The 16,605-nt window shown below is 43.6% G+C and overlaps 1 protein-coding gene across 2 annotated transcripts in view; it reads right to left on the minus strand.

Annotated features, from left to right (window-relative positions):
- LOC148032971 (TOM1-like protein 3) overlaps positions 1-16,605 on the minus strand; it is a 40,843-nt gene that overhangs the window by 2,642 nt on the left and 21,596 nt on the right. For both annotated transcript variants that reach the window (XM_087683670.1, XM_087683671.1), the window contains 6 exons: positions 2,049-2,127; positions 1,850-1,948; positions 1,553-1,666; positions 895-1,088; positions 740-821; positions 279-364 (listed from right to left, as the gene is read on the minus strand). In XM_087683670.1, the coding sequence (XP_087539796.1) occupies positions 279-364; positions 740-821; positions 895-1,088; positions 1,553-1,666; positions 1,850-1,948; positions 2,049-2,127 (654 nt within the window). The remainder of the gene's footprint in view (positions 1-278; positions 365-739; positions 822-894; positions 1,089-1,552; positions 1,667-1,849; positions 1,949-2,048; positions 2,128-16,605) is intronic.

Genomic DNA, 16,605 nt, shown 5'->3' on the forward strand with positions numbered 1-16,605 from the left:
AAGCTTCTTTTTAGTAAAAGTCTGTGTTTTGATTGTGCATATTCATCAACAAACTATTAAAGATTGCAATTTGGAGATTTTATCCTATAACTAGATCCTGAAAGCAATCAGCTTATCTTCCATCTAAACAAGACAGCGTGCATATGCTTCTTAGGAAGTGACCAGTCAGTGAGCTACAGACAAAGAATTCTACCATGTACATTCCACAGTAACAAAACAAAAAACATGTCAGTAAGCACATCACAGTAGGCAAATCAGGATGTGCAACTTATACTCACGATGTAGCATTTACAAGCTGCATGACGCTTTTTTGATTTGAGCGGCATTGCTCAACAAGCTGGACTATCACATCATCTGTCAGAGACTACAAAACAAGTAGCAGTTAGAGTACAATCCCATCCTAGAAATATAAGAAGAGTTTTTGAACTTGGGTCAAAAAACATGCAATCATGGGATGTCAGTAATAAGAAGTACACTCCATTCTTCAAAAGAGTTGTAACATGTGTCTCTTTCATCAATAATAAAAGCTCTCTAGAAAGGACGGAATGATGTCATTCTGAACTACTTGCCCTCTACAAATGAGTACGGTGTTAGGACCTAAAAGTATAACACTTGATTTGCCCAGTCATTAGCAACCACCTAAAAGCAGACATCCATGGAAAGACCAATGGTAAGTCACAAATAATTCCATGTGTGATCTGAGTCAACAAACACAAATGACAGTCCAAATCGAAGTTACCTGCTTGTCTCGAGGATCTATAGCACTCAGCATTTCCCCCAACACTTCTAATCCACCTCGGGCATTATCCATATCTTTTGAGCTGAAATGGAGCAGCACAAAAATGATAATTGTCCTAAATAAACATTGAAATACAAAAGAGCTGTCCCACAAACCTCCATAAGGTAGTATCAGGTGTTGAAGCCGCCATTATTGCATCCAGCCTTGCGGGGGCATAGCCAGGTGAACCATAGCCTGGGACAGGAAATGCACCAGGAGGAGGAAATATAGGATTAGGGCGTGTTGGTGGAGGTGTAAATATTGGAACAGCACTTTCAGAATTTCGTTCTGGAAATTCAACTCCAGCTCGCTACGAGACAAACCAAAACCAAGCACCCTTAGCCTGATAGTTCAAAAACCCAGGTGTGATTATAGAATAAAAATTTTAAAAAACATCATAAATTCACAAATTTTAAACCTTACAGATAAAAATAAAGAAACTGTTCTAATGACAGTAAAAATTTAGTCCCCCACATAAAGTGATGTGACACAAGGCAAATTTTTACAACACAGCTTTCAATGTGCTTTGAGGGAATGCTAAGCCTCACACCTAACTAAACCTGAACTATTCAAGATATCTCCACTGACTATATAAAAAGTCAAAGAATACTATACACGAGGCAAGCGTGTGCATGTACAAAAGCAATAGATGGATACAATCTAACCGAAGCAGGTCAAGCAAAATCCAGCTTACAGTTTGCCAGGCAACTATCACTGCAATTGATTGATAATGTCAAAGGAATTTTTAAAACCGCCCAATCTGTCTCAACTTACTCGTAAATCATCATATGCCATGTAATACTGAGGATATTTGCCAGAAAGCCCACCAAAGGCTTCTTGCCACGAGTCAATGAGAACCAAAATTTTGTCCCGAACATTCATATCTGACTGTGGTTAAAAGAATACAGCCAAAAAAGAATTAATAGAGTATTTTGAATGCATGAAGCCAAAAAAAAGCTCATTGTCAATGCTATTAGAGTCGCAGCTTCAGAAATATCAAAGAACCATCTAGGCCATAACACCATATATTTAACCTCCTCTCAGCAAGTGACAAACAGTATCAAGGTTGACCTTTTTCTTGACAATTTTGACCATCTCATGTAAGACATCTTTTTCGGCTACTTGTTGATGCACTATTTCACCACAATTCTTAACAACGGTCTCCAAAACCTGAAAATTGAGGTGTAAATGAAATGTGACATGTGTAAGAAACTCATGAGTAAGATGGCAAATACTTAACAACAGTGCTTAATCATACTGTACTACTCACCGTCAAGGCCAGCAGCTGTACTTTTGGGTTTTTATTGCTTAAACGTTTTTTAACAGCTTTAACAACATCCCGAGCTTGACTGTAAAACATAGAAGTAAAGGCCTCAATTGTTTGACAGAGATAACAACTGCAAATAGTGATTGCACTACAAGAAATGAGATGCAGTACTCATCCAACCAATTTCATTACTGACACATATATCCCCGCATATTAATGCTAGAATATGCTACGGCAAGCACTTAACTTTAAAGTTTAGCTTGCCTTTACAGAGATAACCACTCCAAATAATGCACTTTGGTAGCCAATTACATCGAATCCTCAACTAACAAGAACCATTACTAAAACCAGATTCATTTTCAAGTGTAATGCATATGCATACATGCTGTCCTAACAAAACAACAATGGAGGTGTAAACTTTGTCCCACACTGCAAATAATATGCAATACACAAATATCTTGGTTCCAAACTGATCTAATCTGCTGTAGAAAGGCTCAGCCTGTTCCTGCATCAATGTCAATGCTTTGCCCTACTCTTTGCACACCCAATTCACTCTCGAACTGAGTAAATTCAGACATGAGATTCAGACCTGCACTGCTGCCACAGTGAACCAGCATTCAACTTGTGCAATGTGCGCAAAACTGGAGAGCAATTGCTCCAATACCTGCTATATGCATTCCATTAATTCTTGTCTTGCATTTCACTAATTTTCCCGTGAATTTCCCATGATAAAGAGCTGCAATCTCACTTTCTACACAATGAAACAGTCCGAATGATGAAACAACTGAGAAGAGACAAGGGATCCAGCAATTCACTATTCACAATAACCAACCCACAGTGCTATACTGTTTATAGTGCAAGGGATCCAACAATTGGTCACAGTAAACAATCCACAGTGCTCATCTGTTTATAGAGCAACCACATGCTTAACTCTGTTATCCAAGCTGTCCAATGACATCAATGCATGCACAAAAGGGCTACAGCAAATAAATACATAGGCTGGCTTTCTAGCAACTTCATGTGACATAATTGATCTACAGATGCACAAGGACCTTGTCACCCTTGTTCATGGACTCCAATCAAGCCCAGAACAACCCAAGTGCCCAAGAAATGTCACCTTCATTGTTGGACTCAAACCAACTCTAGATTGTTCAAATGTCCATCCATAATAGACTTCATCTTGTCCAAACTTTAGAAAACAGCCAACTTTGAGCTCAGACTCATGGAGCAATCTTCCAAATACATCTACCCTCCACAATCCTGATGCAATCCTACACTATTCCTCTCACAAACAAAGGCATTTGTTGCAACAGAACTATGAGAAAATCACCTCCTTCATGGAAAAATAGTCCAAGAAGTGCACCAGAGCATTCGGGGCTTCATTGAGGTGAAGATTGTTCCAGGTAGATCAAGCTAGAGTGAACAGTTATCTCGAATAAGACAATTAGGCAACTTTGCGGATTCCAAGTGTTGGCTCAAGCTTGGGCTCTGGAGAGCCGACACTTGCACAAATCTCTATTAACTATATAATTAAATTTGCAAGATATTTTCCACCTTTCTTAGGTTCTCTTATCTTTTGTTGAGTCATATATTAGGACTATTAGTCTTACAGTTGGTATTAGAGACAACTCTTGAAGATAGAGAGATAAAATTGGAGGATTCCAAAATTTTCACTAATCTACAAAATGTTAGAGAGATTTGCCTTTTCCAACCACTCGATGCTTTGTACAAAGATGCTTTATAAATACCTCACAATACATGTCAAGGAATGCCTTTTCCAACTACTAGATGCTTTGTACATACCTCGCAATACATGTCGAGGAAGCACAAATGACAACACAAAATATATGCTTGCAGACGGTATCACTTTGCCAAGAGCTCACTATTATCCAAAGTCAAAGGACTTCTTCCCCTTTGAGCATCTCCCAATTTCAAGGGGATGTCAACAACAAGGGGCCGCATATGGAGCAAAGATTGGAGCAATCGGAGTGATCCATGGTCCCACATTCAATGGAAAAAGAGTTTAGTATGGCAAGTTTGCACCACAACTCTCCTCCAGCTACCAATGAGAGAACTATCACTGTTTGGGCGTCCCCACTGCCAAGTTCACATGTAGAATCAAAACACCATAGTTACCTGGAACGAGGAACGGGAACAAGACCCTGTGGAATGGGAGGAATGCCCAAGGTCAAGGAATGGAAACAAGGGGAACAACACATGTCTTAAGTCCCCAAATTGCCCCAACTATATGCCCTGCATGACCCAAATTGCCACAAATTACCCCAATAGCCCACAAATGCTACACACCACCCAGATTGCCTTAAATGTCCCAAAATTCCCCCGATTGCCCCAAATTGTTCTCAACATCCCAAAAGTGCCACACACGTTCCCAAATGCCCCAAACGTCCCTCTAATTGCCCCAATATCCCCCAATGCTCCAAAATTGACTCAATTACCTCCAAAGCTCCAAATTGCCTTCAATTACTCAATTACCCTTGAAATTAGACAATATAAATAGGTGATTACCTCGGAATTGAGGACAGGGTGAACTTTGGTTGTGATTTGCAAGGGTTAATAATTCATCAAATGGAAAATCTACATGAACTCATGACTGGCTTGTGACTTGTCTTGACACTTTGAATCTTCAACCAAAGAAAGAGGACCGAGGGGGGGCGAGAGAGATTGGCACGTGCATATAAGGCAATGGAGATGGATGAATAGGTGGCATGAGCGTGACACAAGCAAGAAGAAAAAATAGGAAAAACGTTAATTATTGGTCTGCAGTACTGGAATTCCATTCCAAACAAGGAACAGCAAGGAATGTTCCTTGGCCGTTTCACCTACTCGGAGGGTTTGAAACGCGTTAGGCCATTCCTACAAGCCACAACAGCCGTTCCCTGTTTCTATGCAGAACACGCTGGGCAGGAGCTACTCCTACTCATGTTTCTTATGTCTTAAACCCTTCTTCATGGGGCTTTTTGAGCCACCCCAAACATTTTCGTCCATCTTTTGCATCTATCCCTAGCCAATCAATGGGTCTTCGCATCTCTCTCACTAAGAAGGAACGAGCAATGATGGTGAAGAAATTGACCATTCCAAAGTTTGATGGCAAGTGAAACGAGAAGCTTGTCTACACTCAAGTGAAAAAGATGGACAATGCCCTCGCCTTGGTGTAGCAAACAGAGGGATTTAAGATTCTTCGTGTTCAAAAGAGTCTTCAAGATGAAGTGGCTCTACGATGGGAGTCATATCTCAAATCACATGTAGTGAGCACTTCGGCCCAAATGTGTTCTGCCATTCTTCAACACTTTCCTCTGATGGACACCTTCTTCACCCACTTCACCAAATTCCTATTGATGTATCCTTTTCCCCTGATTAAGGGTAAGATCATTTCCAAGTTCGTGGACAGCTTGCACACCACCATTTAAGATGATGCAAAGGCTAGATTCCTTGGACCAAGCCATGGACTTGGACAGGTCAATCTAACCAATCCATTAACGTAAAAGCCAAAGAGAAGGAAAAATCCAAGAGAGGTAGGGGAGATACTTCTAAGAAGATGGCTGCTCATAAGAAGCAAAAGATGCTAAAGAAAGAGAACAAGTGTTTCACATGCAAGCAGACAGGTATATTCCCATAGTAACATGAGATGGGTTTTGGGGACAAGGATCAGAATGGGGATAAGGAGAAGACTTGTCATCCCGTATCATCATGAGAGGGGACTCTGACATGGGAATGAGCTTGATGTGGTATGGGGATGGGATTTTCAAGAGTTAACAATGCATCAGATGTGAACTGTGCATGGACTCATGATTGGCTTGTGCCTTGTCTTGTCACTTTGAATCTTTAGCCTCAAAGAGAGAGAGAGATAGAGAGAGAGAGAGAGGGAGGGAGGGAGGGAGGGAGGGATTAGCAAGTACACATAAGGCAATGGAGATGGATGAACAGGTGGCAAGAGGGATGTGACACACACAAGAAGAAAAAATAGAAAAAACATCAAGTTTTGGTCACTAAGCCTAGAATTGTGTTTCAAATAGGGATTGGTAGGGAATGGGCTTGGGAACAGCAACGAACATTCCCTAGTTTTTTCACCTCCTCCGAGGTTTTGGAACGCATTAGGCGATTCCTATAGGCTAGAACAATCATTCCCTATTTTTGTTAGCTTGCCTATGTTAGTCATGTCAGTCTATTATCTCCTAGTTGTAGACTCTTGTTAGAGTCTAACAAAGATATAGCAGCTCTAGCAGTTTAGGTGCATTTTCTTTATTTGTCAACTTCTTGTTATGACAGAGAGCACAAGGATCGAGACATACAATGCTTTCACTTAGCACACAGAGAGAGAGAGAGAGAGAGAGAGAGTAGAAAGTGAGAGCACAACTCAATCTAGGTACAATAACGAAGTCTACCACTTTAGATTTTTTATAATACATATAAAGTACATGTGTAAGGGTGCCTGTACACCCGAACACAATAAAAGGCACAATGACCCTTTATTCCCGACAACCTCCCACCTAAAGGCAATGTGCCTAAAGGTAGAGGAAAGAATCAACTAAGTCTATGTATGTACAAAGCTGAAATACACATATACTATCCAACCCCCATCATCTGGTAGCAATGATACTCTTCGTGAGAAGGTTTGTAGGGTTATCATCGGTATGTATCTTGATAAGCTCAATGCTCTTGCTGTCAAGTACGTCCCTAATAAAATGATACTTCACCTATATGTGCTTTGTCTTTGCATGAAAGACAGGATTCCATGCTACCATGATAGCACTCTGACTATCACAATGGACGATAGAAACCTCTGTAATGCCAAGCTCTCTCACCGGACGTGAAAGCCATAAAGCCTCCTTGCATGCCTCAGTGGGCAGCCACATACTCTATCTCTATAATACACAATGCAACACACTTCTATAGCCTAGATATCCAAGAGACTGCTCCCTCTCTAAACGTGAACACATATCTTGAAGTAGACTTCCTATAGTCAGGATGACGGCGAAGTCTGCATCCGTGAAGCCAACATCATATGACTTCTGCTTCCCAAAGCAGATGCACAGGTCCTTTGTGCCCTTAAGGTATCTCATGATACCCTTCACTGCTTCCTAATGCTTTTTGCCAAGATATGCAATGTACCTGCTAACCACTCCCACCGCAAATGCAACGTCATGACATGTAGCAACCATAGTATGCATCAAGCTACCAACAGCTGAAGCATAAGAAATCTTGGCCATCTCAGTCTTTCCATCATGAGATATAGGACTGTCAATCTTTACTAAGTTTGACATATGGAGGCAACAGTACAATGGCTCCCCCCCTCCCCCGCCCCCATATTGAAATGCTGCAAAACCTTGGTAACATACTCCTATTGTGACAAATAGAGAAGACCCTACAATCTGTCCCTGAGTATACGCATGCCAAGAATATGATTGGCCTCACCAATATCCTTCATATCAAAGGAGTCCAAAGCATGAACATCCCTACCTGTAATCAATATGTCATCGACATATAAAACCTGGAGAATAAGACTATCATCTAGTGCCTTCTTGGTGTATAAGCAGTGATCAACTTGAGATCTATGGAGTCCCTGAGATTACACAAGTGTTATCAAATTTATGTATCATCCTCGTGGTGCCTATTTCAACCCATACAAACTCTTGTTGAGTTTAAATACCATGTGCTCTTTCCCCTTTGCAACACAACCCTTAAGTTGTTGCATATAGATCTCCTCATGTAGATCACCATATAAGAAAGTTGTTTTTACATCCATATGTACGAGTTTCATATCTTCAGATGCAACCAAGCCCAAAATGATTTGCAAAGTAGTCATTTTGACTACAAGAGAAAAAATTTCAGTAAAATCAATTCCATGTTCTTGCTTGTACCCTTTAGCAACCACTCGTGCATTATACCTTCGAAAAGAACTAGAAGTGACTTTCATTTTGTAACCCATTTGCTTGGTAGCACTTTCTGCCCTCTAGGCAAATACGTCAAATCCCAAGTGTCATTTTTCATGAGAGATTGACAGCATAGCCTTATGCCATTTCTTGTTATCTTTTCTCTCCATTGCTTCCTTGAAGCATGACGGCTCACCACAATCTATTAACATGACATAACAGCCATATAATTGACACCAAGAACAAACCTATCTCGTTATCTTTGCATTCTGGTCGACCTACGGACCCAATGATCAAGATTTGTTGGCTGTTTAGCTTGCAAATCGGCATTAACAGCTTGTTGTTCTACAAGTTCAACATATTGTACAGTTGGTTCTAGTCGTTCCAAGGCATCTCTTCTTGCTGAAATTGTGGTACATCATGGACAATATCTTGCTGATCATTTTCAGCATCATTTCTCTGCATTTTCAAGGCCATTTACAACAGGTATATGATGTTATCTAGCAAGCATTCTTTGTTGTCATATCGGTACATCTTTCTGGAATACAACCCTTCTGACTTCCTCAGTCTTTTCAAGATGTTTGTGCATACAATCTTCCCGGATCATAACATCATTGCGGGGTACAATTTTCCTTTTTTCGAGATCCCATAACCTATACCCCATTTCACCCTCATCACCTATCCTAGGAAAATACATTTACAGGGCTTTGGCTCAAGTTTGTTGCGTTCTTCCTTGCAAATGTGCACAAATGCCTCACAACCAAACACTCTCAAGTCAAGTGAGTATACGAAGGTGGATTGTGAGGGGCGATAAGCTCCTTTTTAATCCCTTTGCTGTGACAAAAGTCTTGAAAGACTTTGGACACATATTCCCCACCATTGTCAAAGCAAAGACACTTTAATGTCTTGTTGGTCTAATTTTCAGCAAGTGCTAGGAATTTTTTTCAATTTATCAAAGGCCTCGTCTTTACGACGAATTGGACAAACCCATACTTTACGTGTGGCATCATCGACAAAAGTAATGAAATACTTCTCTTCCCCTAGAGATAATCGTGGCATCTCACATACATCTGAATGTATCAACTCTAAGGGTGAAGACTTTAGAGAGAGAGATTTTCTATGTGACATTTGAGCATGTTTGCCATGAATACAGTGATCACATTGTTCAAAATCAACATATCTCAAAGATGGCAAATAACCCAAACGAGAAAGCACTTTCATTTCAATTTGACTCATGTGTCCTAACCGACTATGCCCCAAAGAAACACTTGGCTGCTCAGTTATGGTGACTACTGTTAGCAGTCATGTTTGTCATGCCTTGTCATCTCCTGCCTGTGAGCCTCAATCTGAGTCAGATGAGGACTTTAGGAGCTCTGACTTGTCTATCACTTGTTTTGACGGAGGAGGTAGCTCATTCTAGAGCACTCAGTTTATTGCATTTCAGTGCATTTTCTCCTCTAGTCGGGATTTTATGTGCATTTCCCGGGGCAGTTTCTGCATTCTTCAGCCTGCCTCACCTGCGGGACATTGTCCACCCTTTCCGGGATTTTTATGAGCATTCCTGGCATTTTTACCAGCATTAAATGCTGGTCGGACATATTTATGGCCTCAAATTTCAGGTCGGCCAATTTTTGGGTTTTTTGGCTATTTATAGCCATTTCCCACTTGGCAGTCAGCTGTATTATCATCTTCCCTTCTTCTTTGGCAGGTGCACACTCCGACTCCGTCCATCTTCCCTTCTTCTTTGGCAGGTGCACACTCCGACTCCGTCATCTTCCTCCGTCTTCGGTGCTGCTGTCATCATCAACCTGATCTGGTGCCCTCACTGACACTTCGGGCTGCGTGCAGGGGCTGATCAGTCCACAGTTTTGTATTCAGCATTCATTACAGTCAGTGCAGATTTTCTTCCTTCATTTTCTGTTGTCTCTCTCTCCTCCTCTGTGTTCGTATTCTTCTTCCGTTGCGCACTCTCACATGGTATCAGAGCCTAACTGAGAGCACGGAGGACCTAACCTTGTGGAGAGATACCTCACCCCTCTTCTGCTGCTGTCGCCTCATCTCCAACTGCCCAGGCGGCCCCTCCAGGTGGCCATTCTTCTTGTGTTTGCTGCAGACAACTACTCCCGAGGCTGCCACGTCATCAAACGACTCCTGCTTGCGTTTTCCATCAGGCGGCCCCTCTTTCAGCTGGGCGACACATCATTAGGATGCGTTTTGCAGATCTGGTGGTCGTTTCCACTCCTGGTGGCCCATCTCCTGCTGGCGACCCACTCCCAGGCTGCATTTTGGTGCTGGCGGCTTCTGTTCTGGTGATCTTCATCAGATACCCTTGCGTTTTGTAGCTCCAGGTGTTTGTAGGCTATCACAGCTTGCGTCTTGGTGGTTGGTGACCCTACTGTTGGTCCTACTTCGGCTTCGGCACAGTTTTCTTTGGTGTTTGGTGTTTTGCAGATTGGAAGATGTCTTCTCATCAGTTTACAGGCTTTGATGACTCAGATGACAAGCTTTTGTCTCGACACTCATCTGAACGAAGGCGTGATTTCTATCACGAGGACCATCGTCCGGAGTCTATTCCTCTTTCCCATCCCCCTTCTATTCATGTATCTCGGCGATCCCCTTCCAGTGGGCCGAAGATGCAGCCTTTGGTACCCCCTGTACAGGTACCCTTACTTCCTCAACTGCCCAAAGAGGACCGGTTGGATGGCTCCAACTTTTCTCTATGGTCCTGCAAGGTGGAGTGTATCTTGGACTCCTTCGATCTTTGGGAGCTTGTTTCTGTTCCTATTCCTCGGCCTAAGGTGGATCCCGCAGATGGGACATCTATGGATCGTGCAGCCTTATGGGATCGGCTTAATTCTAGAGCCAGATCTTTCCTCTTTCTGAGTTTGCAGGATTCTATCCTTGTTCATGTTCACAAGTTGAAGACTGCAGCAGATGTGTGGAGAAAGCTCGCGTCTCTCTATCAATAGAAGACGTTTGCCCACCAGATATCTCTTGAAAAGAAGTTGCGGATACTCGCTATTGATGATAGTCCTTCCATGAAGGACCACATCAACAGATTACAGGATATGAGGGATGAGCTTGCATCTCTCGGTCGGACGATATCTTCTGAAGACATGGCTATGATTCTTTTGACTCAGCTGCCATCGCCTCGGTTTGATGTCTTCTACACCAGCCTTCTTACATCGAGGACCCGTGGGAAGCTTCTATGGAAGGAGCTATCCCCGCTTGTCTTGGAGCATAACGAGCAACTCAGAGAGGTCAGTGCTAGTGGATCCGACTCCACTAGAGCCTTTGTTGCAGGTTCGGGAGGACAGAAGAAGAAGAAGACGAAGTCAAAGGCTAAGAAGCAGGACAGTTCTTCAGGCTCTGACTCAAATTCAGAGAGCCCGAAATGCCCACACTGTGGGAAAGGGACACATCCCGAGGAGAAATGCAGGAAGAAGTACCCTCACCTTCATCCGAGAGCGAAGGATGGATCTACATCGGACCCTTCTTCTACCTCTACACCCGTTGTTACCCATGAGTCAGTGTTCCTTCATATCCATGCTTTGGAGGAGGATCCTTCTTCCGTGGCTGCAGTGTCTTCTGCGCAGCCTTGGTTAGTGGACAGTGGTGCTTCGAGTCATATGACTCCCCGAGGTGATTTGTTACAGGATCTCCGTCCATCCAAGGGTTTAGTCACTGTTGGTGACATTTTATCGCTGCCTATTAGTGGTGTTGGCATATTGCCTTTGTTTACCGACCGACCTTCGAGCTCCTTTTCACATATGACTCCCCGAGGTGATTTGTTACAGAATCTCCGTCCATCCGAGGGTTCAGTCACTGTTGGTGACATTTTATCGGTGCCTATTAGTGGTGTTGGCATATTGCCTTTGTTTACCGACCGACCTTCATCTCCTTTTCACAGGCCCTACATGTTCCGGATTTGGCCCTTCCCCTCCTCTCAGTTTATGGTCTTACGAGGCTTGGCACATGAGTGATCTTCACCGAGCATGCTATTGTTATTGAGGATTCTCTTACAGGAGCTGTCTTATCTACAGGTTGGCAGGAGAGCGGGCTTTATAGGCTCCATTCCCCTTCTTTGATGCAGGGTCCTCCGAGGCAGTCTATTGCTACACCCGTTCCCGCTTGTGCACCTTCTATTCCACAGGTTCCTTCCCATCCCCCATCTTCTCCTCCGGTGGTTCCCTCGTACCTCCCATCCCTTTCAGAGGGGGACGATCTCGGTGATGAGGCTGTGGATTCCCTGGCCCCTAGTGTTTTAGAGGGGGATTCCCAGGATCGTGAGGAGCTCCTTCAGCAGCAGTCTACATCGACAGACTTCATCGACCTTGGCATTCCTCTTGCCACCCCAGGATCCGTTTCTCCCTTGGCCTTCTGCCACATCCAGGATCTGAGAGGGGGTATTAGCCGTCATGTTTGTCATGCCTTGTCATCTCCTGCCTGTGAGCCTTAGTCTGAGTCAGATGAGGACTTTAGGAGCTCTGACTTGTCTATCACTTGTTTTGACGGAGGAGGTAGCTCATTCTAGAGCACTAAGTTTATTGCATTTCAGTGCATTTTCTCCTCTAGTCGGGATTTTATGTGCATTTTCCGGGGCAGTTTCTGCATTCTTCAACCTGCCTCACCTGCCGGACATTGTCCACCCTTTCCGAGATTTTTCTGAGCATTCTTGGCATTTTTACCAGCATTAAATGCTGGTCGGACATATTTATGGCCTCAAATTTCAGGTCGGCCAGTTTTTGGATTTTTTGGCTATTTATAGCCATTTCCCACTTGGCAGTCAGTTGTATTATCATCTTCCCTCCTTCTTTGGCAGGTGCACACTCCGACTCCGTCATCTTCCTCCGTCTTCGGTGCTGCTGTCATCATCAACCTAATCTGGTGCCCTCACTGACACTTCGGGCTGCGTGCAGGGGCTGATCAGTCCACAGTTTTGTATTCAGCATTCATTACAGTCAGTGCAGATTTTCTTTCTTCATTTTCTGCTGTCTCTCTCTCCTCCTCTGTGTTCGTGTTCTTCTTCCGTCGCGCACTCTCACAACTACATGGTCACGCACACTAGATACATGCAAAGGATACAAAGTATCACTTTTGGAGCCCTTGGTAACAATGCGAGAGCCTTTACAAATTTTCCATTTGCTATCCCCAAAGGTGGTGTGATAGCCTTCATCATCTCGCTGTCCGGTTCTTATCAAGCTCTTCTTGAGCTAAGGTACATGCCTCACATTATGCAAAACAAACATGGATTCATGCTGGAAATTCCAATTTCACACTACCAATACCTGCAATTTTACATGCATAGTTATCCCCCAAGTGGATTGTCAGAAGTGGAGCAGCGGTGGAAGCATAAACATGTGCTGAAATAAACTGCTGAAACACAAGACAAAAAGAGAAAAGAAAGAACACGATACAGATGAGAACTTAGATGTATGCACGGGAAATGGAATCCATATATCTGAACACGAGACAGTCGCATACAACAGTGAGTCACTGGCTGCGTGGGCACTGGCACTGGCACTGGCTCCTCTCTCCACAGAGTCTGCAGATGGTGAAGATGATGTGACTGACTGAGGAGGAGCCACTGAGTATAAATAGGCTGAAAAAGTGGGGAGCAATAATGCTGGTCGGACAGCATTTAATGCTGGCCGATTGGTGCATAAAATGCTCCACTGGCATAAAATGCCACAACAGAAAAATACCTAAAATACCTAATAAAAAATGCCCAGCCCAGATCAAGCTCAGACTCACACATGAGCTGACAAATACTCTGCTAACACCCTCTCTCAGATCATGAGTGATCTGATACAATACAATAGTACAATGAAAAGGGATCAGAAACTATACAACATAGAACCACCAAGTAGAACCATGGATACCCAAGCAGTGGGTGATCAAGCCACCACCAAGGTGCCTCGGAGAAAACCTGATGTCGATGTCGATCGTACCAAACATCTGAAAATAGAGAAGATCATAGCATGTCTCTGTGTCCATCATCAATGTCTCGCAGGAGCATACAAGACCATCCTGTCAAAAATGCCTCTGAACATAGGTGACCATGGATTCCCCGCCTTTGGCCAGACCGCCAAAGTGTCCCCTCATGTGAGCTCTAGACGAAAGCCTCCCGCTCTCTGTCAGATAACCAGCTCAGCATGAACCTGGATGTCAATCCCAGCTCCAGGATTTGATTCCGCCAGACTGAAGTCGATGCGTCAGGGACGTCCCTCTCTGGAACCTGTGCACCTGTATAAAAATATAGATGAGGCGCGGCTGCCCCATCTGAACACCCGCTCACACTCCCTCTCTGGCACAAGAGAGTCGTGAGGGATGACCTCATCACCACCACTAGAAAGCAGCCGAGGAAGGGGCCACCAAGCCCTTCCCGCGGTCCGAAGAAGAGGATCCCTTCCGCGCCTTGGACTTCACCTTGGTCGGAGGATCGAAGTCAGATTCTAATGAAGGAGAGGACTCATCGGTAGAGTCAGCATCCCGCTTCGTCTTCTGCTCCTTCTTCCTGGAAGCCGCTAACTTCTTGCAGTCCTTCCGCAAATGTCCCTTCTTGCCACAATGGTAACACTGGGCCTTTGACTTCTTCTTCCCGTCACCCCTCTCTGAAGCTACATAAGCCTCACCTCCATAATGTGCCGGAAGCCGCCCCTGTAATCTCAAGGATGTCGCATGGTTGTCCTCATCAAAATCTTCAGGAAGAAGAAAAGGACGGAGAGGTCGAGCAATAGCTCCACAGACGATGTACCATAGCTGCTTCTGCACAAACCAAGCTTTCATGACAGCACTCCATGTGAGATAATCAAGTCCATGTAACTTATCATCAGTGGAAGTGCACGGAGGAGCCATATGGAGAGGATAAGAAGAGAAGTAGAGAAGAGATGTAATTTAGAGAGGAAACACAGCCAAAACACAAGCACAGACTACAAAAAATGAGAGTTCACATACAATATAACCCAAAATCTGATCAATAGAAGACAAAATTTGCTGCAGAAAGTTAAAAAATCAGTCAAAAACTGCCAAAAACAGCAAAAACGGCCTGAAGTAATAGTCACCCAGCCACGAGAGACGCTGAATCAGCAAAACGCAGGCTGTAAACTGGAGAAAAACAGGTAGAAAACTGTCGCCAGCAGCTACAGATGAAAAACGCAAGCAGCAGAGGGTGCGTAGGCAGCAGAGGGTGCGGAGGCAGTAGGCGATGGCAAAACTGCAAAAAACGCAGGCTGAAAACAACCCTAAAACAGGTCGCCTGGCTGCGACAGCAGTCGTCTGATCAGCAGGGGTACAAAACAGTCCTGAAATCAGCAAGAAAACACAGCAGAAACACAAATCCTGAAAACTGATACCATGTCAGAAGTGGAGCAGCGGTGGAAGCATAAACATGTGCTGAAATAAACTGCTGAAACACAAGACGAAAAGAGAAAAGAAAGAACACGATACAGATGAGAACTCAGATGTATGCACGGAAAATGGAATCCATATATCTGAACACGAGACAGTCGCATACAACAGTGAGTCACTGGCTGCGTGGGCACTGGCACTGGCACTGGCACTGGCTCCTCTCTCCACAGAGTCTGCAGATGGTGAAGATGATGTGACTGACTGAGGAGGAGCCACTGAGTATAAATAAGCTGAAAAAGTGGGGAGCAATAATGCTGGTCGGACAGCATTTAATGCTGGCCGACTGGTGCGTAAAATGCTCCACTGGCATAAAATGCCACAACAGAAAAATACCTAAAATACCTAATAAAAAATGCCCAGCCCAGATCAAGCTCAGACTCACACATGAGCTGACAAATACTCTGCTAACAGTGGATAACACCACGTACACTACCATTGTAGTCAAAAAACCACTCATGATGTGGTGTAACATGAAAAGACGCACCTGAATCAAGTATCCAAGTGCGCATGTCATCATCAAAATATGCAATCAATGCATATGCACTCAAAAAGAAAGCAAGGAATACATCACTGTCACCATCATTCTCATGAGTGACAACATTTACCTCCTCTATCTTCACACTGCTTTTCTTTGCAAGTTGGCTGTCCTTTTTCTCAACCTCGTTGTCTTCGGTGTGTATGCTTTTGCCTTTCTCTTTCTTCAATTGAAAACAATCCCGTTTGTAGTGCCCTTTCTTGACACAATGATGACACTCCACATTTTGCCACGAGACTTGCTGCACGCTCTATTTCTGAACTATCCTTTTGCTGAAATCTGCCCCTAGTGTGCAATGCATTAGAAGACTTGTTTGCTCAATTATTTTGCATGTTAAGTTCTTCCATCCGCAAAGAACTCTCCACATCAAAATATAACAACTGAGCATTTGAGTTACTCAAAGCTGTCCTGAAAGTATCCCAACTTTTAGGTAAAGTTCATAGCAAGAAAGCAGCCTTGAACTCATCATCAATGTGGAAATCCAAAGCAATCAGCTGACTGAAAATTGAGATGAACTCGTTCAAATGTACAAAAACGTGAGTTGTACCTTCCTTCATGCAAAGGTCCATCAACTTTTTCAACCAATATACCTTGTCGGCTACGCTTTTCTGAGCATGCAGTTCCTCAAGTCTTTGCCACATTTCATATGCAAAATCCAGCTTCTGAATGTTAAAGAGCAAGTTGCCTAACACTGAGAGCTCTATGGTAAAGCGTGCAAGCTCAT

The sequence above is a fragment of the Lygodium microphyllum genome, chromosome 8, assembly GCF_053477565.2.
Source record: "Lygodium microphyllum isolate KBCC chromosome 8, Lygodium_microphyllum_v1.1.10, whole genome shotgun sequence".
In the NCBI taxonomy this organism is placed as follows: Eukaryota; Viridiplantae; Streptophyta; class Polypodiopsida; order Schizaeales; family Lygodiaceae; genus Lygodium; species Lygodium microphyllum.